Raw genomic sequence first — 22443 nt, 5'->3', positions numbered from 1 at the left:
AGCTTTCTGAGGTACAGGATAAATAATTATTAACTCAGAGTAGCAAATCAAGAATCAAGACATTAAAGATTTAGTCCCAGCTGTACCATTAATTAGTGTCCTAGAGTAAGCACTTCTTTTCTCCTCCTTTTCTTCCTTTATTTCCTCTCTCAAGCATTCACTGTTCTAGAAGCTGCATAATGTTCCAGTGGCTGGATACAGAACAGCGATGAAGAAGAGATGTGCTACCTGCTTTCAGGGAATTCATATTCCAGCAGGGTCGATAAAGACAAGTAAACCAACACATAATTCATTCAGGTTGTGCATTTCCACAAAAGGTCCTCCAATGAGAAATAAGAGCCCACTCTGTTCAGAGTGGTGGTCATAGAAAATCTCTTTGAAAAGGTGGTATTTAATCTAGAACTTAAAGGATGAGACAGATTGAGCCATTCAAAGAACAGTCCAGGCAGAGAGGCTAAAATGGAAAAGGCCCTGTTTGGGGAAGGCAGAAAAGCCTACCTTCATTTGAAAAACGGAGCGGCAACTCTCCCACCTGGGAGGTGGTGAGCAGGGGAGAATGGCAAAGATTAAATTGTAGAGAGAAGAAAAGCTGGAACATGCAGAAATTTGTAGACTGTGATTAGAAGGAAAGCAACAGAGGTGTTTAAAGAAGAAAATGATACATTTTATGTTTTAAGGGGACTCTTACACTTATGTGGAGAATGGCAAGGAAAGGATGAATGAGAAAGTAAAAAGCAGAGATACCAGAGGGAAGACTAGTGTAGTAATTAGGCAGGACATGATGGTGTTTGGAGTGGGATGGTGGCAGAAGAAACAGAGAGACGTCAACTGAAAATCTATGTGAGATTAAATCAAAGGACCTGTTTATGGTTTGGATATGAATACGAATCATGGCTGATTCCTATGTTTTCAGCTTGGGCATCTAGGTAGATGGTGATGCCATTTACTGAAAAGGTGGAGAATGAAGTCTGGGGAAAAATAATGAAGTTCTGCTTCAGGCACAGTCTGAGATGTCTCTGTGGTAACCAAGTGGAGACAGCTGGCTCTTCAAGTCTGCTGTGCTTAGGAAAGAGGTCTGGGCCACAGAGATATAAAGCAGAGGACCATCAGCACAAAGATGACATTTAGATCTCTAAGAATGGAAGCTATTTCTTACAGGGAGTATGGTGAACGAAGAGAAGAAGGCTCTGGATGAGTCAAGAAAGGAGAGGTAGCTGAGGGGGCAGGCAGAGAGCAAGAGACTGTAGGGAAGGAAGTTTCAAGGAAGAAGAAACTGACCACTGATGCCGACTGGGGCAAGAGACAGTTTCTCCGGATCTAGAAGCACAGTACCTTAATGACAGCAGTTTCAGGGAACTGGTGGCAGAAGGAGGAGGGATGGAACGCCTAGAAGATCTAATGGAGACTTCAGTCTAGTTGCCTCAAACATCTCTCCAACTGAAAACAACTAACAGGAAACATTTAAGGGCTTCCCTGGTAGTTAAGAATCTCCCTTGCAATGCAAGGGACTCCGGTTCAATCCCTGGTCTAGGAAGATATCACATGCTGTGGAGCAACTGAGCCCATGCACCACACCTACTGAGCCCATGTGTGCAACTGCTGAAGCCTGCAGGCCTAGAACCCGTGCCCCACAAGAGAAGTCACCACACTGCAACTACAGAGCCCCCACTCACTACAACTGGAGAAAGCCTGCTCACAGCAACAAAGAGCCACCGCAGCTTAAAAAAAATCTTAAATTAAAAAAAAAAAATCTTTTAAAACATAGAACTGAGTTGGTAAAACGTCCTCAGAAGTGTAACCAAAAAAAAAAGAGAGAGAGCAGAAATCCTGTGAAGTAAACAAGCCGTGAGGCCAGCTATCATGCTGCAGGCATCTATGGAACTGAGGAGATCTCTAGCTTCCATTTTCATAGCCTTACGGTGGCTCAGAAGCAGGACACAATGCCAGCATAGGGCTCAGAGACTAAGAAGAGGCTGTCACATAAAGCAAGAACCCAAAGCACTACAGCCTGAATGTAAGGTGAACTGAAATAAACTTACTGTGGAATGGAAACAACAAGCCTACCTTGACTCTGCTACTGGATGGTGAGGAGAAAAAAATTCTCCAGGAATTTATAAACATCTAATTGCCCTCACATGGCTTTGCTGCTCTAATTCAAATTGACTTTATGGTCTGAAAAACCTTAAGTTGAATATTTATTCTAAAGTGGTCCCAAATCATAGTATTCCCAGGCACCCAGAAGAAGTAAATGCTTTTTGGAGGAAAGAACTTGCAACTCAGGCCTCAGAAAATGTTCCTAAATTCCAAGAAACGTAAGTTCATAGAAAAATAAAGAAACAAGTATAAATACGTTTTTCTACACACACATAAACAAACAAGTGAGTAAAAGTTGGCAGAATCAGACCAGCTTTTAGATATCAGACAGAGCATATAAGTTAAGCATTAAACAAGGAGGAGACTGAAAATATGACTCAAGAATATGAAATAATTAGAAACAAGCAGAGTCGAACTGGACCACAGATCTGAAAAACGTCATCGCAAACGCTGCACAGGAAAACAAACAGATACAATATATGAAAGAGGTCAAGGGACATAAGGACAGGATGAGAAGGCTGAACATGCAGCCATAGTTCTAGAAGAAGAGACTATTGGGGAAAAGGCAGTATTTTAAAAGGTAATGGGTGAGAATTTTCCAGAATTGATACAAGATATACATCCTTAGTTTGGGAAATTCAATGCATCTGAGGCAAAATAAACAAAAAGAATATCTCAGTTAACTGCAGTGAGAGTCTAACTGCCAAATATCTAAAAGAAATAGATCTCAAAAAACAGCCATTGAAAAGAGACTTCTTAAAAACAAACAATAGTCAGACCATCAGGCAACTTTCAAAAGCAATACTCAAAGCCAGAAGACACTGAAATGATATCTGTGATATTCTGCCACAAAACATATGTCAATCTAGAATTTAAAACCCAGAAAAAATGTTCTTCAAGTAACAGAAAATAAAATCAAAGTTAGGCCATCAAAAACAAAGACTCAGTCACCAATGGACCCCTCATGAGAGGACAATTTACAGGATGTACTCCAGGAAGAAGAAAAATTATCCCAACGGAAGGCCTGAAATACAGACGAAATGGTACACAAAGAGGCAGCATGTAAACAGGGCTGAGTCAAAGCACCGCATAAAATAAGGTTGATGGTACCTATTTGAGGGGAATAAAATGAGATAGGAGAGGACTAAGACAATGCGTAATAAAGACAAAAGGAAGAGTCAGGTGAGGAAGGAGCACACAGAACATACTAAGGTTTTCATGTACTGCTCAGAGGAGTGTAAAGATAGTGATGAAATGTATGCTTTGTTTTTTATAAGTTAAAATGTCAGCGTAAGCACTAAAAGAATAACTGAGAGGGAAGGACATGGAAACTTTCATCTGGTTGGTTGTGAAGAGGGACAGAGCACAATGCTGAAGCTAGAGATGGATGCAGTATCAAAGGTGGAATTTTTAAAGACGGGAAAATACTAGACCACGTAATACACAATGGGAGTAATCGATGAAGAGAAAAAAACTGAGCATACCAAAGAGAACAGAAATGCTAAGGTGTAAAATGCTTGAGAAGGCAACAGGAGAGGAGAGGGTGTATAGGGCCTTTGTAGGAGAGAGAATTCCTTTCATGGTAATGAGAGGAAATTAGAGACTGAACGTTTCTGGGTGTCTGTTGCTGCATATATAAACTGGGCAGGGGAGAGAAAGAACATTCGCTGAGTACTTACTAAAGTGACCCACTGTGTTCAGTGTTTTTGTATACATTTGTCATTTAATAGTCACGACAATATTGAAGATGAGATTTTAATATCTTGAGAGGCAAGGCTATATAAAGAATGCAGACTATGGAGCCAGCTCACATAGGTCCCTGCTGTAACAAGGCTTGTGAATTTAGACAAGTAGTTAACCTCTGTGTGCCTCAAATTTCTCATCTACAAAATGGGGGTAAAAATAATACCTAACTCACAGAGTTGCTGTGGAGGTTAAATTCCACAGGATATACTCACTGTCCTTTCCACTCAGCTCTCACCTCCTCCCTGGAGTACTGCCTGACCCTCCAAGGTGGCAACTCCTTTCCCTATATCCCGTGAATAGCACATTATTATTACACTTGCACCTGTTGTTTGTTACACTGTGATTTTTTTTTTTAATTTCCTATTTCCTCCACTATGCTGTAAGTTAGAAACCATGTCTTATGACTCTATACTAAGGGCAAGAACTATCTATGCAAGAACTATTTATTTATATCTCCAAAACCTAGAATAATGCCAGACACACAGCAGATGTTCAACAAATGATCACTGAACTGAACCTCTGCTTCTACTAAAGCAATGGACAAGTTTCTTATCTACTATGTTGACTTCTTTCAAATATTTCTCCAAAACCAAAACAGTGTTTGATCAACAAACTGTTTGAATTATGTGCTCTTTATGTGGGTATGTTATTGGCACATTGTAGACCTTTAAATATAAAATGAAGATATTGGCCTGTGCTTGAAAAAAAACAAAAGCTTTAAAGCTTGTGGAGTTTAGGAGAAAATTATACATGAGATTAATTATTATTTTTTCTAGCAATAACTAGTCATTTCAAGTAATTTCATGTGCTCTAGCTTCTCAAATGTCTCTAAGAAACTGGGACACCCATTAAACAGGGGCTCTGGTAATTCAATAAATAGGGCACTTTTCATGTCATGCAGTTATTTCTTATTCATCAAACGTTTCAAATCTATAAAGTTCCTCATGAAGTTAATTAACAGCTATGGAAAAATATGCAATAGCTGAAAAAACTGTTGAAATATTGAGCTATTTTAAGAGCTACATGGAGTATTTGCCATTTTTCATGGGCTATTTTAATCTTTCCATGTAAACTGTCATTTTTGTAGCAGACAAAATCTTTTTCAATACGTTTATTTATAAAACTATGAAACAGAACTATGTTTACCTTTTGGAAAGTAGATACAGGTGAAACAGCAAACATATTTCCCTCTCCAAATACTTCTGCCCAATTCCTTTGAGACACTTTCATTCTGTTTTTAAAATGGTATTCATTATCAGGATTGAAAGCCTAGATTCAAAGAGAACAGAGAAACATTATTATTAGCTATTTCTATAGCAACACATATTAGCATTAGAAAAGAAGATAAAAATATCACCTTGGACTTCCTCATTAATGGAATCTTTCAAGTACCTCAACAAAACATACTCCTTAGCAAGTGCTGAGGAGCAAATGGCCAAAGTACTACTCTCCTGCTTCGTTCAATGTTTGCTACAGGGAAAGAGGAGGAGGGCTTAGGACCAGAGGTCTGATCCAAGGCAAGGGGAAGCCAATGCTGCAAACGTCCTAGGGCCGCCACCAGTAGAGATGGGCACTAAGGCAGCGAAGACAGAAGTTAGGAGGTAGGGACTTCCTGGCAGTCCAGTGGTTAAGACTCCATGCTCCCAGTGCAAGGGGCATGGGTTGTATACCTGATTGGGGAACTAAGATCTTGGATGCTGCATGAGACAGCCCCAGCAAAAAAAGTTATGAGGGAACACACGAGCCCCACTTCCTCTTGCAGCTACTGTTACTAATCAGAGGAAAGCCTGGAAACCAAACTACATCAGCACCCTATATGATAGTATTTGTGATGTGAATAATAAGGGAGACAAAAGGGAAAGCTATTTAATCATTCTAAATAATCATTAAGCAATTTAATAATTTTATTCATTCTATTTAATGCATTTCTTTAAAACTGAAAGCACAGAATGGCAGCTCTGCTTTAAAAATAAAATGGAAGAATGTCTTTAATGATACTATCATTATGACTTATTACTAATTATTAGTCAAAAGGTAGTAGGTATGTTAAACAAAACCAAAATGCAAAGTACTTCATTTTAGACATACTGTACCATTGTAAGCACAGCCAGCAGACCAGTGGGAATTGGATCTTGTTTTATTCTTTCTGCAACCAGTTCTATTAATAGCATCAACATGTTGTAGATCCCTTCATGAATTTCAGTACCCCACTTGTGAACAGCACTTGATGTCAGGAGCTATAAAAACAAAAAGGCAGTTTACAGTCTTATTCGAAAGAAAGAAAAAAAAATGTCTGCAATCATGAGTGCAATCTTTACAATAATCAAGTGATTATTATTATAATACTTACTTTTATGCAGATAACTTGCTTTAACAGACCCACAGCTGCAGTCCATTTACTTGTTCATTTATTTCAGTCAACACTTAGCTTTATTTTTTGAACTTTAATTCCCTTATATTAAAACAGTTTGTTAAAAGAGAATGTTTATTGTTTCTCTACCTTTCATTATTACTAGGGGAGGTGAAATGGTGAAGAGCAAGAAAGAACTTGAGCTCACTTCTGATACTATTTTCTAGCTGCGTGGCCTTGGACAAATTTACCTGAATTCTCAGAGACTCAGTTCTCCTGTCTCAAAACAGGCATAACTCCTACCCACTTAACAGAGATGTTACAAATATTAATATCAAAAGGTATAATGAATGTAAAAGTATTAGCAAGGTTTTATGATGAGTGTATTTTGGCTGTCACTATTAATTAACATTCCTGGAATCTAAGAAATGGATGCTGTATTTCATGATTTGAACATGCACATTCTCGTCATATTATTTATATCTCAGAAACAGAAATGGATCTTCCCACCTGTTGACCAGATGGCAGCAGGGCTCTGAGCGGGAAAAAATTTTTTAGGAATACCTTGCCAATTTATTTTGATTGTGTTTTCCTTTCTGGTGTGCATAAAAGTTAATACTCAATTTTTTTTTAAGTTTAAGTAAATAAAAAATAGCTCTAAGTGATAAGGCATCATAACACTGTTTACTTAGCGTTATTTTTCTGAAATATAAAACACAGAGTATAACATAATGGTACATCTTATAATCAGTATCTCAGATTAAAAAAAAAAAGGAAGGAAGGAAATGGCACATAATAATCTAAAATCTTCATCTTTAGAGTTCCCCAAATTTTGATCTAAGTCCTCGGGGAAGTCTAACTCAGGAATAACCACCAGAACAGGGAATGAGAAATCAAAGGATTCCACTTAATAAAATACTAGCAAATGGGTAGAGTGGTTTTCGTAAGATTTCCATTGAGAGGGAAAATATTGTGCTATAAAAATTTCACCTTGGCCACACCAAGAACTGCTTAACAAGAGGGGTAAGATCCTGAAATAATCCAAACTTCTTTAGCAGCAAAGGAAAACCTCAGCTTCAGACTTTCTATATAGCAATTAGCTGCACCACTTGCTCAAATGAACAATAACCATAAGACTGATTTTATATAAGCCAATGTGATTTTAAGCCAATGAGTTAATATTTTTTGCCAGAATTCTTTTGCCTATCTATCCTTCCTGTACTTAAAACTTATATAATAAAGCAAAATAAAGCAGAGATTAAGATTTAAGAAGCTCCATGTAACAACAAAAATCCCCAGAGACAGAGGAGCCTGGCAGGCTACAGTCCATGGGGTTGCAGAGTTGGACAGGACTGAACGACTAAGCACATGTAACAAAATAAAATTTATGTGGGCTAAGCACCACTGCCTCTGTTGCCATCTCATTTGTTCAGTTTTTGCTTTGAAAATGGGAGTCCTATCTACCTGCCCGATTAAGGCAGGTAAGACAAGCAGCACCGTGCAGGGAAAAGGTACACAAGGTTTAAACATTACTATGCACTATGACCAGATGTACATGCTGTTACCTGCCTGAACACACTAGAATCTAGGCTAGCCTGAAGGTGAAAGGTGATGAAAGTAGAAATTACAACAAAACTCCTTTTCTGTACCTTATTCACACAACTGCTTATTACTTATACTCTTAACTCTTTTTTTTTTTCCTTCTGTTTTTAAAAAACAGGCAGCTTGTAAGAAAAGCCCAGGAAAGAGAGCAGGGAGAGATTTATCATATCAGGAAACACAAGTCTAAAGAAACACAGAATTCTGTAGCTCTTCTGGTGTAGGGAAATCTTTTCAATAGCTCTAAATTCTAAGAATCGAATGACAATGAACACAATGCAAGGTACTTTTGTGTTCAGAGTTTTATAGGAAAAAACTCCCAGCAACCACTTGACCATTTGTTATTACAGCTTGCTGTTGGTGGTGCTGTTCAGTCACTAAGTCATGTCCAACTCTTTGGGATTCCATGCAAGGCTTCCCTGTCCTTCACTATCTCCCTGGACTTGTTCAAATTCAAGTCCATTGAGTCGGTGACGCTATCTAACCATCTCATTCCTTGTCGCCTTCTCTTCCTGCCCTCAATCTTTTCTAGCATCAGGGTCTTTCCCAATGAGTCCACTCCTTGCATCAGGTGGCCAAAGTATTGCAGCTTCAGCATCAGTCCTTCCAATGAATATTCAGGGTTGATTTCCTTTAGAATTGACTGGTTTGATCTCTGTGCTATCCAAGGGACTCTCAAGAGTCTTTTCCAGAACCACAATTTGAAAGCATCAATTTTTTGGTGTTCAGTTTTCTTTATGGTCCAACTATTACGCCCATACATAACTACCGGAAAAACCACAGCGTTGACTATATGGACCTTTGTCAGCAAAGTAATGTCTCTGCTTTTTAGGTTTGTCGTAGCTTTTCTTCCAAGGAGCAAGTGTCTTCTAATTTTGTGGCTGCAGTCACCATCCACAGTGATTTTGGAGCCCAAGAAAATAAAATCTGCCACTGTTTTCATTTTTCCCCATCTATTTGCCATGAAGTGATGGGACTGGATGCCATGATCTTAGCTTTTTGAAACTTAGTTTTTTGAGTTTTAAACCAGCTTTTTCACTTTTCTCTATCACCCTCATTAAGAAACTCTTTAGTTCCCTTTCATTTTCTACCTTTAGAATGGTATCACCTGCATATCTGAGGTTGTTGATATTTCTCCCAGCAATCTGGACTCCAGCCTGTGATTCATTCAGCCCAGCATTTCACATGATGTACTCTGCATATAAATAAGCAGAGTAAAAATATAAGGACTTGATGCACTATCTTCCCCATTTTGAACCAGCCTGGTTCTAACTGTTGCTTCTTGACCTGCATAGAGGTTTCTCAGGAGTCAGGTAAGATAGTCTGATATTCCCATCTCTTTAAACAGTTTTCCATAGTTTGTTGTGATCCACACAGTCAAAGGCTTTAGCACAGTCAATGAAACAGCAATAGATGTTTTTCTGTAATTCCCTCGCTTTTTCTACGGTCCAACCGATGTTGGCACTTTGATCTCTGGTTTCTCTCCCTTTTCTAAATTCAGTTTGTAAATCTGGAAGTACTCAGTTTACATACTGCTGAAGCCTAGCTTGAGGGATTTTGAGCATTACCATCCAAGCATATGAAATGAGTGCAATTATATGGTAGTTGGAAAATTCTTTGTCATTGTCTTTCTTTGAGATTGGAATGAAAACTGACCTTTTCCAGTTCTATAGCCACTGTTTTGAGTTTTGCAAATTTGCTGGTATATTGAGTGTAGCACTTTAACAGCATAATCTTTTAGGATTTGAAATAGCTCAACTAGACTTTCATCACCTCTGCTAGCTTTGTTTGTTTTAAGGCTTCCTAATACCCACTTGACATTGCATTCCAGGATGTCCTGGCTCTAGGTGAGTGACTGGGTAACAACACTGTGGTCATCTGGGTCATTAAGACTTTTTTTGTAAGGTCTGTGTATCCTTGCCACTTCTTCTTAAGCTCGTCCCCTTCTGTCAGGTCCTTGCCATTTCTGTCCTTTATTGTGCACATCTTGGCATAAAATGTTCATTTAATATCTCCAATTTTCCTGAAGAGATCTAAAGACTTTACCATTGTATTGTTTTCCTCTATTTCTTTGCATTGTTCATTTAAAAAGGCCTTCTTATCTCTCCTTGCTCTTCTCTGGAATTCTGTTTTCATATGGGTATATCTTTCCCTTTCTCCTTTGCCTTTTGCTTCTCTTCTTTTCTCAGCTATTTGTAAGGCTGTCTCAGACAACCACTTTGCCTTCTTGTGTTTCTTTTTCTTGGGAATGGTTTTGGTCACTGATTCCTGTACAATGTTACAAACCTCCTTTCAAAGTTCTTCAGGCACTCTTGTCTACCAGATCTAATTCCTTGAATCTATTTGTCACCTCTACTGTATAATCATAAGGAATCTGATTTAGGTTATACCTGAAAGGTCTAGTGGTTTTCCCTACTGTCTTCGATTTAAGCCCAAATTTTGAATAAGGAGTTAATGATCTGAGCCACAGACAGCTCCCAGTCTTGTTTTTGCTGATTGTATAGAGTCTCTCCGTCTTTAGCTGCAAAGATGCTAATCAGTCTGCTTTTGGCACTGACCACGTGGCGGCGTCCACGTGTAGGGCGGCCACCTCTCGTGCTGTTGGGAGAGGGTGTCCCCTATGACCAGTGTGCTGTGCCACAGTGTGCTACATTGTAAAAGTGCTGCTACTTTTAACAGCTACTATAATTCTTAACAAAAGTCTTAAAAAAGTTACAACCACAAAACCACAAAATGGTAGATGAATTCATCCAAAATGGGGAGAAACCTTGATTCCATATAATCCCGGCCCAAATGACAATTTTAAAAGATTTCTCCCTTTTTACAAAGATCAAGCTGTTTTCAATCCTAAAATTAGTTTCGTTCTCCCTTAAGCCTTGAATCAATGGAGATTCTGTCAAAATGCAGACGGGAATAATAGTTTGCAAGTGAACAGTTTATTTTACTGGGTTTTATGAATAAATACAAACTTTATCCATCTGTAGTTGTAGTAACTTACTTGCATTTGAGACAAAAATGGATATCAAAACCCAGAACTATTGAGAATGCAGGAGACTCATTTATTCATTCAACAAAGATTTACTGAGCTCTTTCTCTGTTCTTGGCACTGGCTATACGCTGGGAAAAACAACAGTGTCTGTGACATCGTCTCTGCTCTTGCTGAGATTCAGGACTCAGGTCCTGCAAAGGCAGCCATGCCGAGTTAGACTGCTTTCAGAAACACAAGTCCTGTGATCTTCTATTCTCACTATTAAGAAAAACTGCTTTATAAGAGATGTGACCAGAATTGGGGCAAGCATATCAGTCTAGGTCCAAAAGAAATGCTGCCGTCTGCATGACGTTTTGCCAGATACAATATTCAATCCAGTTAAACTTTCTGTAGTTTAAACATCCACTTCTGTCTCAGTAGGATAGTGAGTACAAAACAACCTATATTTTTCATAAATAAATATTATCTAAGTGCCACAATCCATAGTTTAGTAAGATGTCTAATTTCCTAGTATAACACTTAATCTATTCTTTAGCAGTTAAATAGAAGAAAGTAAAAGCGATATTAAATGAAGCAATGAGCAAACAATAAATACAGAAGAAACAAATCATTTCTGAGCCCCCAATTCAGAGCTACTTTTTTCATATTAGAGCATTCCTCAGTTGAGCAGGATTCATAAACTGGGCTCACACATGAAAAACTAAAACTGAAACAAAAAGCCTGTTCAGCTTCACCCCCACCAAAAAAAAAAAATCAGCCCAGCACATTTTCCTTACCTTTTTAAACGCTTCAGGCATACACCTATCCATAAATCTTTTACAGTTCTCATCAGACTCGGAAAGACCTTAGTAAAGTAAATGAAACAATATGCTTTATTGAGATTTTAGGTGGTTGCAGAAATCACATATATCATTCCAAATTCATACATATGGAACTACTTATCATAGAAACCTTGATTCTTAAGGGATTATTAAAAGCAGAAGACATACATTCTGATAAAGGAACAGACTGACAAATAGTCACAGCATTAAATTATTTATTAATAGCAGGATATATTTATATTATTAATATATACTGACTAATAGTATAATAAACACTAATTAGAATTGAAATGGTTGGACTTATGTTTCCATGTCAGAGGAACTGCCAATGATCTGACAAAATAGCTAATAAAACAGCAACAGCAGCTACTTATTAGCCATTATTGTTTTTCTAAACATCTCTACTAAAAACAGAACTATTCTCAATAAATGCCAAGATCACTCTTCTTCCCTAAAACAAACTGAACTCTGTGCAGTAAAACACACAGAACTGAGCCTGGCACAGCAATAAGTGAGTGAGTGAATGAGTCCACTGTAAAATTACCCTTCAGAATACACTTAAAAACCGCAGTAACAGATCTTGCTTATCAGTGGGAAGACTGCCGCATGCATTTTCTTTTTTCAGGGCCACTGCTTAGCATAGTACCTGCATTCTCTCAGGCACTCAATAAATGCTGCTGCTAAGAAGCCAGTCATAAACACACCATGGAAGCTAGCCAAAATATTTCCTTTTGATGCACCTCTTACTTAATCACGATAGTAAACTATGCACTTTAAATGAGGAAAAAAAATTCACAAAACAGCCCAATTCTATTTATAACTGAATTCAATATGAAAAACAAACCATCTTCTCTTTAGTGAAAGTGTCAGTTGCTCACTTGAGTCCACCTCTTTGCAACTCTATGGACTGTAGCTCACCAGGCTCCTCCATCCATGGAATTCTCCAGGCAAGAATATTGGAGCCCTTTCCTTCTCCAGGGAGTCTTCCTGACTCAGAGATCAAACCCAGGTCTCCTGTATTGTAGGCAGATTCTTTACCATCTGAGACACCAGGGAAGCCCATTTTCTCTTTAATATATAATATATTCATAGTATAGAAGCCTCCTTATGATGATACATATTCTCCAACCTAGTGATATTTTATTTAATAATATAATTTAAAGGTGGAAGTGTGACAGATTTCCTTTTCTTTGGGCTCTAAAATCACTGTGGATGGTAACTGCAGCCATGAAATCAGAAAACAATTGCTTCTTGGCAGGAAAACCATGACAAATCTAGACAGTGTGTTGAAAAGCAGAGATATTACTCTGCCGGTAAAGGTCCATATAGTCAAGGCTATGGTCTTCCAGTGGTCACAAACGGTTGTGAGAGCTGGACTGTAAAGAAGGCAGAATACCAAAGAGTTGATGCCTTTGAACTGTGGTGCTGGAGAAGACTCCTGAAGGTCCCTTGGACAGTAAGGAGATCAAACAGTTGACCTTAAGGGAAGTCAACCCTGAATACTTGTTGGAAGAACTGATGCTGAAGCTCCAGTATTTTGGTCATCTGATGTGAACAGTTGACTCATTGGAAAAGACTCTGATGCTTGGAATGATTGAGGGCAGAGGGAGAAGAAGGCATCAGAGGATGAGAGGATGGCATCACCAATGCAATGGACATGAAAGTGGGCAAACTTCAGGAGATGGTGAGGGGCAGGGAAGCCTGGCGTGCTGCAGTCCATGTGGTTGCAAAGAGTCGGACATGACTGGGTGACTGAACAACAACCACAAAGCACCTAAGACAGTGCCAAGCACTTAATAAGCATAAAATGTTTGTTAAATAAACAGTACTTTCTCTTTAGAATACGTTAATTTCAATTTCCATAATATGAATTTTTCAAATATATTTAATGAATCTTATACTCTATTGGAGCTAGAAGAAAGCAGCTGATTTCATACAACACTTTTATTTCACAGGAGTTCCCTGGTGGCTAAGATATTAAAGAATCTGCCTGCAATGTGGGAGACCTAGGTTCGATCCCTGGATCGGGAAGACCCCTGGAGAAAGAAATGGCAACCCACTCAGTATTCATGCCTGGAGAATCCCATGGAGAAAGGAATTTGGCGGGCTACAGTCCAATTGTAAAGAGTCAGACTCCACTGAGCGACTAATGCTTTCCCTAAGAAAGACTAAGAGAATACACAATCTAAGATAACAGAGATGGGCAACAACAGGAGCTAAGATTAAAGCCAGGCCTCCTATCAAAAAAGAAGTCTCCCCCTGTGTCCTGAGGTATGAACTTACCAAGTCTTGCTAGGTAGGTAGACGCCAACAGGCATTTGCCTAGTGACTCTTCCCGCTTGTAAGGTATGGACCAGTGATCTGTCAAAACGCGGCTTTCCAGTTCATATAAATTTGTTGTAGGGAATTCAATTCCTTCCCCTGAGCAGTTTCCATTTTCATCATTCTTCTGACAAAAAGGGATTACGGTTTAAAGAAAAAAACAAACTAATTAGTGACTACTTAAAATCTTTTCAGTTTAACACAAAGTAGACCCTTAATGGTAGCCATTAATGCCAAGAGTGTGGATTCCACATTTCTTTCTCATAATCACATCTTATACCAAGACTACCTGAAATATTCTCAGCTTTTATCAATGTGGAATCCTTACTCCCTCAGAAAGTGAACTCATCTCAGTCTTCAAAAATGAACTCTCTTTATCTCACTATAGTACCCAATCTACTTTACCTACAGCCATCCTATTTCACCAAGGGCATATATTTCTCCTTAGAGTTATTATCTATACCTGCTATCTCCATTTCCTCACGCTGACTCACTCCTGGTATTACACCAATATAGATTCTAGAGTTCCTGCTCTCCCAAGGTGGCAGCTGTTAAGGTCACCACACTGAATGCTGTATCATTCGATCCAATGGACATGTTTCAGTCCTTATCTTACTCTCCAGGAATGTCTGACCTGCAGACTTCCTCTTCTTGGTATGCTAGATTCACTCCCCTAACCTCCCAGGATAGCCTGTTTCCCTCCTCTCCTTTGGGGTCTACTGTTCCTTCTGTCTCCTATTCTTGTATATCCTCCCCTTCCTAGCCATTGGAGTTTCTCAAACCTCAGAGCTGTGCTCCCTTCTTTCCACTCAGTGAATGGTAGGTACTGCATTCATTTGGCAGCACAAACAGAAATCAGGATCACATTCTTAAAACCCTAGTCTCCCATCTCCACCACTAAGACTAAGTGATCAGACCCCCTATATTTCTCTCAAACCCATCTCTATCTGTCCTTCTCCATAGGGATGCTTCTATTCCTGAACTCATCTTTCTGCCCTTTTCAATCTACTTTTATAAAACTCTTTCAGAGAAAAGCCTTTAAAGAACTTCTAAACATCACCAAATTCCATTAATTATTTGATAACCTTACCATGCTGAACTTCTCCTTTATAACATAACTCACAGATACAATTTTACATTTATAATATTTGTGATTTATTCTGTTTGTCCCCATTAAAACAAGTGAGCCATAAGGACAAAGACCCTGTTTCCGACAATGTCTATATCTCTAAAACCTAGTGCCTAGCACAAAGCAGGTATTTAAAACATATTTTCAAATGGAAAATAATTCACACAAAGTTCAAGCTATCAATGCAGTAACTGTCAGATTTTCCATCAGTTCTTGCTACGATAATCTGTAATAAATCAAACAGAACGTCTCCTCCCAAATGGCCCAGTACCTAGTTTCTTTGAAAATCTATCCATTTTCACAATCCACTCTATAATTCAATCATTAAAAATAAAATAATTTCATTAAAAAATTCACCTTGAGCCTCAATGAAGCAAAGGAGCATAAATATAAAACAGAAATGATTTAAAAGCACATTAAAAAAGAATTTTCAACCCCATATGAATGCTATCTAAAGGAATGCAACAAATTTTTTTCAGGTTCAAGGCTAAATTAGGCTGAAAACAAGACAAAACCCAGGAAGGTGATAAAAATTAAAAATGGAGTAGAATATGATATAAATTGGAGGTGAAGAGTGAGGGGTGGTGAATGAAGTAAATTCAGAATTATGATATCTGGGGATAATTCAGTTTTTAAAGCACAACATCTTTAAGAAGTACTTTTAATTAATAAATTCTGTAAATAAACCAATTTTACTTAAAGGAATTGAAAAGGACCAAATGTATAAAGAGGTTAAGATAGTATTAAAATTGTACACTTGTTAAATGCTTCAATTTATGAACCTAAGATCAAAGTAGAATTAAGGTATGTAAAAAACAGAATTCAGTTGAATGATGGGAATATATCATTACTATGAGATATCTACCATCAATTGCCACAGGAAGTTAACAGATCAAATCATATATGAAATATCTGATGTACCTATCAGCTATGAAAACTAAGAGCTTCCAAATGGGATTACCCACCTTGTGAGAGTCACAGAAGAGCCTGTATCTCCTCTCTGCTCTTCACACTGTAAGTCAGTAGCCTGGGACCCAGAGGAGGGCCACAGTAGGACTCAACCATGCTGGGATCCTGATCTCAGACTCCCAGCCTCAAAAACTCTGAGAAGTACATTTCTACTGTTTACAAACCAATAAACCAACTAAACCCACCCAAAGCGAAGCGCTTCCTTGGGTGAGGGAGGGAGACCTTTAACATCAGCAGTAACGACACAGACATCGTGTGCCTCCTGAATGGACGCACTATAAACGGCACAGCATCATTTCTGTGACAGTCTTGCCAAACATGCATCCCTGATTCTAGGCACAGTTCAGTTCAGTTCAGTTCAGTCGCATCCGACTCTCTGTGACCCCATGAACCGTAGCACACCAGGCCTCCCTGTCCATCACCAACTCCTGGAGTCCACCCAAACCCATGTCCATCGAGTTGGTGATGCCATCCAACCATCTCATCCTCTGTGGTCCCCTTCTCCTCCTGCCCTTAATCTTTCCCAGCATCAGGGTCTTTTCAAATGAGTCAGCCCTTCATCAGGTGGCCAAAGTATTGGAGTTTCAGCTTCAACATCAGTCCTTCCAATGAACACCCAGGACTGATCTCCCTTAGGATGGACTGGTTGGATCTCCTTGCAGTCCAAGGGACTCTCAAGAGTCTTCTCCAACACCACAGGTCAAAAGCATCAATTCTTCTGTGCTCAGCTTTCTTTATAGTTCAACTCTCACATCCATACATGACCACTGGAAAAACCATAGCCTTGACGAGACGGACCTTTGTTGGCAAAGTAATGTCTCTGCTTTTTAATATGTTGTCTAGGTTGGTCATAACTTTCCTTCCAAGGAGTAAGCGTCTTTTAATTTCATGGCTGCAATCACCATCTGCAGTCATTTTGGAGCCCCCCCAAAAAAAGTCAGCCACTGTTTCCCCGTCTATTTGCCATGAAGTGATGGGACCGGATGCAATGATCTTAGTTTTCTGAATGTTGAGCTTGAAGCCAACTTTTTCACTCGCCTCTTTCACTTTCAGGGAAACCCAAAATGAGGAACAATCTAAAAAATAACTAGCCTGTATTCTTCAAAAATGTCAACGTCATTAAAGATTGAGTCAGACTAGAGAAATACAACATGGGATCCTGGATTAGGTTGTGAAATAGGAATTTTTATTTGTTTTTACTTCTTGGGTTTAAAGGACGTTAGTACCTGATCAGTGTTAATATCCTAATTTTGATAATATACTGTGGTTATATAAGAGAATATCCATTTGTAGGAAATACACACTGAAGTATTTAAGGGTAAAGGTGTATCATTATTCTCAAATGTCTTTATTCTCAAACATTTCAGAAAAAAACAACAAAACACACATATATTAATACTTCGATATACACATGTACATTATACATACATGGATATTTACATATACAGAAAGAAAGAATAATAAAGAGAATGTGATAAAATGTTAACATTTTAAGAACTTGAATAAAGTTTATATAAGAATTTCAAATTTATTATGGCTATTTATATAGATTTATAGAAAAGTTGCAAAAACAGTTTTGTGCTATTCTTGCAACTTTTTTGTGAGCTTGGAATTATTTTAGAAGTAAAATAATTTAGTATGATATACATTAAAATACAGATTTTTGAAGAACGTAATAAATTAGAGAGGTAAGGATTCACCTGTAGTGGTTAAAAAAAAAAAAAAAGGGTGTATGTTCTACTGAAGAACCCCATTCCACTTGGTAATATAATTTGGTTTGTAAATACCTTTATGCTTTTGTCTTAAATTACTAAATAAGTAATATATATTCATTGCAGAAAATACAGAAAATATGAATAGCAAAAACTAAAACCCATCATTAATTTCACCATTTAAAAATTAACCACACTGATATTTTAATAAATATTTTTCCAGTAAAAGCCTTTTCTTTATGGATTTTTTTGTTAAAAATTCACAAATGTGGAATTAACTCTATTTTCATCACCTCCATGGCCCGTCATCATCCTCTCATTAAAGACAGTATTAATGGAGTCTTTCTTCTCCTGCTGCTAAGTCACTTCAGTCGTGTCCGACTCTGTGAGACCCCATAGACGGCAGCCCACCAGGCTCCCCTGTCCTGGGATTCTCCAGGCAAAAACACTGGAGTGGGGTACCATTTCCTTCTCCAATGCATGAAAGTGAAAAGTGAAAGTGAAGTCGCTCAGTTGTGTCCAACTCTTAGTGACCCCATGGACTGCAGCCTACTAGGCTCCTCCGTCCATGGGATTTTCCAGGCAAGAGTACTGGAGTGGGGTGCCATTGCCTTTGATTCAAAAGATAGATGCATAAAGCAATAATTGCAAAACTGTGTTAATGGGCTTATAATGACTACAGATGTGACCTCTATGATAATAACAGCACAAAGGAGAGGTGAGAGAACAGAGTTATACTGCAGGAATGTTTTGTATACTACTGAAATTAAGTTGGTTTTAACCCAAATTACAGTTATAGATTAAGATGTTAAATATAAACTATGGGACAATCACTAATAAAATAACTTTAACAATTACACAGTGAAAGAAAAACCAAGGAAAACAGCACACTTGAAAATATCTACTTAACACCAGAGTGGTAATGGAGGATTAGAGGATCAAAAAGGCATAAAATAGAAGACAAATAGCAAAATGGCAGCTATAAACCTTGTTTTATCAAATAATTATATTGTTATAATTACCAGTAATATATTAAATGAATATGGACTAAAGGCTCGAGCCAAAAGGCAGAGATTTGCAGAATGGATTTTTAAAAATGGACTGAACTCTATGCTGTCTACAACAGATACCCTTTAGATTTAAAGACACAAAGAGGTTGAAATAAAAGGATGGAAGAAGATATATACACACAAAGGAGCTGGAGCGGCTGTATTAGTATCAAACAGAATCTAGGCATCCCTTGTTTTACACTGCTTTGCTTTGCTGTGCTTGGCAGACATTGTGCTTTTTACAAATTGAAGGTTTGTGGCAACCCTGCATACAGCAAGTCTATCAGCACTGTTTTCCCAAGAGCATTTGCTCAATTATATCTATGTGTTGTGTTCATGCTACTGCTTCAGTCGTGACTGACTCTGTGCGGCCCCATGGACTGTAGCCTGCCAGGCTCCTCTGTCCATGGGATTCTCCAGGCAAAGATACTGGAGTGGGCTGCCATTTCCTCCTCCAGGGATCTTCCCAACTCGGGGATTGAACCAGTGTCTCTTATGTCTCCTGAGTTGGCAGGCAGGTTCTTTACCACTAGCACCACCTGTTACATTTTGGCAATTCTTAACAATATTTCAAACTTTTTCATTATTGTTACATTTGTTATGGTGATCTGTGATCAGTTATCTTTGATATTACTATTGTAATTGCTTTAGGGGCACTATGAACTGTGCCTGTTTAGAATAGCAAACAATAAATGTATGTGTTCTGACTGCTTCACCAACTGCTTATGTCTGGTTTCTCTCCCACTCCTCAGGCTACCCTTGTCCCTGAGATATAAGAGTATTAAAATTAAGCCAACTAACAGCCCTGCAATGGCCTCCACACGTTCAAGTGAAATGAAGAGTGAGTAGCACATCTCTCACTTTAAATCAAAAGCTAGAAAAGATTAAGCTGAGTGAGGAAGGCAAGCTGAAAGCCAAGACAGGCTGAAAGATAGGTGTCTTGCACCAAACTGTTAGGTAAGTTGTGAATGCAAAGGAAAAGTTGTTGAAGGAAATTAAAAGTGTTACTCCAGTGAACACACAAATGCTAACAAAGCCAAACAGCCTTACTGCTGACAGGGAGAAAGTTTCAGCGGTCCAGGCAGAAGATCAAAGTGGCCACAACATTGCCGTAAGCCAAAGCCTAAACTAGAGCGAGGCCCTAACTCTATTCAGTTCTATAAAGGCTGAGGGAGATGAGAAAGCTGCAGAAGTCTGAGGCTAGCAGAGGTTGCTTCGTGAGGTTGAAGGGAAGAAGCCATATCGCCATACTACAAAAGTGAAAGACGAAGTAGCAAGTGGTGATGTGGAAGCTACAGCAAACTACCCAGAACATCTAACTAGGGTAAGTAAAGACGGCGGCTACACTAAACAACAGATCTTCAGTGCAGACAAAACAGCCTCATATTGGAAGAGGATGGCATCCAGGACTCGCACTGCTGGAGAGGAGAAGTCAGTGCCTGGCATTAGAGCTTCAGAAGACAAACTGACTCACAGACACAGAGAACAAACTAGTGGTTAGCGGTGCAGGGGACAGAGAACGCAGGGTGAGGAGAGTGAGGGACGAACCACTGAGTGTAAAACTGGCTCGAAGATGTATTCTACAACACAGGGAATATGGCCAATATTTTGTAATAACTGTAAATGAAAAGTAACCTTGAATAGAATTTGTATCCTACTGTTGTGTGAAAACTGTATAAATCTTAATTATGTTGAATTGGTTCACAGAGCTTTTCAGGTCTACTATATCATTCTACTTCTCTGTATAGTCTATTAATTTTTGAGAGCTTTATATTGAAATTTAAACTAAAAATCTATCAAAAATTTATCTATTTAAAAAGATAAAAATTGTAATATATAGTGGAACTATATGTAACCTTGTTCTGTATTTTCCAAGTCTCCTGTAAACATGTTATCATATTTTCATAATTAAAAAAATAAAAGCAAAAAAGAAGAAAAAAAATTAATGGTTAATTAAACAAGCAAATATACCTCTCTTCCACCACCAAAAAAAGAAAAGATGAGCTGACTCTCTTGTGAGGGACTAATGGAGCTGGTGATGTGAAGTAGAAGCCAATGCTCATTTGTGATTCCAAAGATCAGAGGGCCCTTAAGAATTACACTAAATCTACTCTGCCTGTGCTCTACAAATGGAAAAACAAAGCCTAGAGGACAGCACATCTGTTAACAACATGGTTTACTGAATATTTAAAACCCACTGTTGAGACCTACTACTCAGGAAAAAATTCCTTTCAAAATATTACTGCTCACCGACAATGCACTTGGTCACCAAAAAGCTCTGCTGGAGATATACAATGAGATTAATGTTGTTTTCATGCCTGTGAATACAGTATCCATTCTGCAGCCCATGGATCAAGGAGTAATCTTACCTTTCAAGTCTCATTGTTTAAGAAATACCTTCTGTAAGGCTTTAGTGTCATAGATAGTGATTCCTCTGATAGATCTGGGCAAAAGAAATTGAAAATCCTTTGGGAAGGATTCATCATTCTACATGCCATTAAGAACATTCATAATTCATGGGAAGAGACCAAAATATCAACACTAACACGAGTTAGGAAGAAGTTGACTTCAACCCTCATGGATGACTTTGAGGGGTTCAAGACTTCAGTGGAGGAAGTCATTGCGCATGTGGTAGAAATAGCAAGAGAAACTAGAATTAGAAGTTGAGTTGAAGATGTGACTAAATTGTTGCAATCTCATGATAAAAGCTGAACAGATGATCAGTTACTTCTAATGGATGAGCAAAGAGAATAGTTTCTTGATGGAATCTGCTCCTGGTAAAGATCCTGTGAAGACTGTTGAGATGTCAATAAGAGTCAGAATATTTATAAACTTTGATAAAAAAGCAGTGGCAGGGTTTGAGACGATTGATTCCAATTTTGCAAGAAGTTCTTCTAATAAAATGCTATCAATCAGCACTGCACATTACAGAGAATCCATTCATGAAACACAGGGTTAACTGATGGAGCAAACTTCATTGTTTTTATTTTAAGAAAATGCCACCGCTACCCCTACCTTCAATAACCACCACCCTCATCAGTAAACAGTTATTCACAAAAAATATATATATATTATGACTTACTGAAGGCTCAGATGATGGTGAGCATTTTCAAGCAATACAGTATTGTAAAACTGAGGTATGTACATTTTTTTAGACATAATGCTGTTCTTGTTTAGTCACTAAGTTGTGTCTGACTCTTTGCAACCCCATGGGTTATATACAGCATGCCAGGCTCCTCTGTCCTCCACTATCCCTGAGTTTGCTCAAATTCATGTCCATTGAGTTGGTGATACCCTCTAACCGTCTCATTCCCTGCTGCCCCCTTCACATTTTGCCTTCAATCTTCCCAGCATCAGGATCTTTTTCAATGAGTTGGTTCTTCACATCAAGTGGCCCAAGTATTGTACATAATGCTACTGTGCATTTACTGATGACAGTATAATATAAACATCTTTTTTAGGTACCGGGAAACCAAAAAGTTCATGTGACTCACTCTATTGTGGTATTTGCTTTACTTCAGTGGTATCGAACTAAAACCACAGTATCTCCAAGGTATGCCTACAGACGTTAAGACAAGAAATATATTCCTAGAGACAAAGAAGGACACTTCATAATGAGAAAAACAAAGGTCAATAAAAAGAATGGAAAAAGATACACTACAA

The 22443-nt window shown here is 38.3% G+C and overlaps 1 protein-coding gene across 4 annotated transcripts in view; it reads right to left on the bottom strand.

Moving 5' to 3' along the window:
* USP24 (ubiquitin specific peptidase 24) overlaps positions 1 to 22443 on the bottom strand; it is a 155605-nt gene that overhangs the window by 104079 nt on the left and 29083 nt on the right. For 3 of the 4 annotated variants that reach the window (XM_027537132.1, XM_027537134.1, XM_027537135.1), the window contains exons 2-5: positions 13883 to 14048; positions 11555 to 11622; positions 5934 to 6077; positions 4987 to 5109 (exon numbers count right to left, since the gene is read on the bottom strand). In XM_027537132.1, coding sequence (XP_027392933.1) covers positions 4987 to 5109; positions 5934 to 6077; positions 11555 to 11622; positions 13883 to 14048 — 501 coding nt within the window. The remainder of the gene's footprint in view (positions 1 to 4986; positions 5110 to 5933; positions 6078 to 11554; positions 11623 to 13882; positions 14049 to 22443) is intronic. The other variant, XM_027537133.1, reaches the window with a different exon arrangement.

Source organism: Bos indicus x Bos taurus, chromosome 3 (assembly GCF_003369695.1).
Source record: "Bos indicus x Bos taurus breed Angus x Brahman F1 hybrid chromosome 3, Bos_hybrid_MaternalHap_v2.0, whole genome shotgun sequence".
Lineage (NCBI taxonomy): Eukaryota > Metazoa > Chordata > Mammalia > Artiodactyla > Bovidae > Bos > Bos indicus x Bos taurus.
This window is presented reverse-complemented; position numbering and strand designations above follow the sequence as displayed.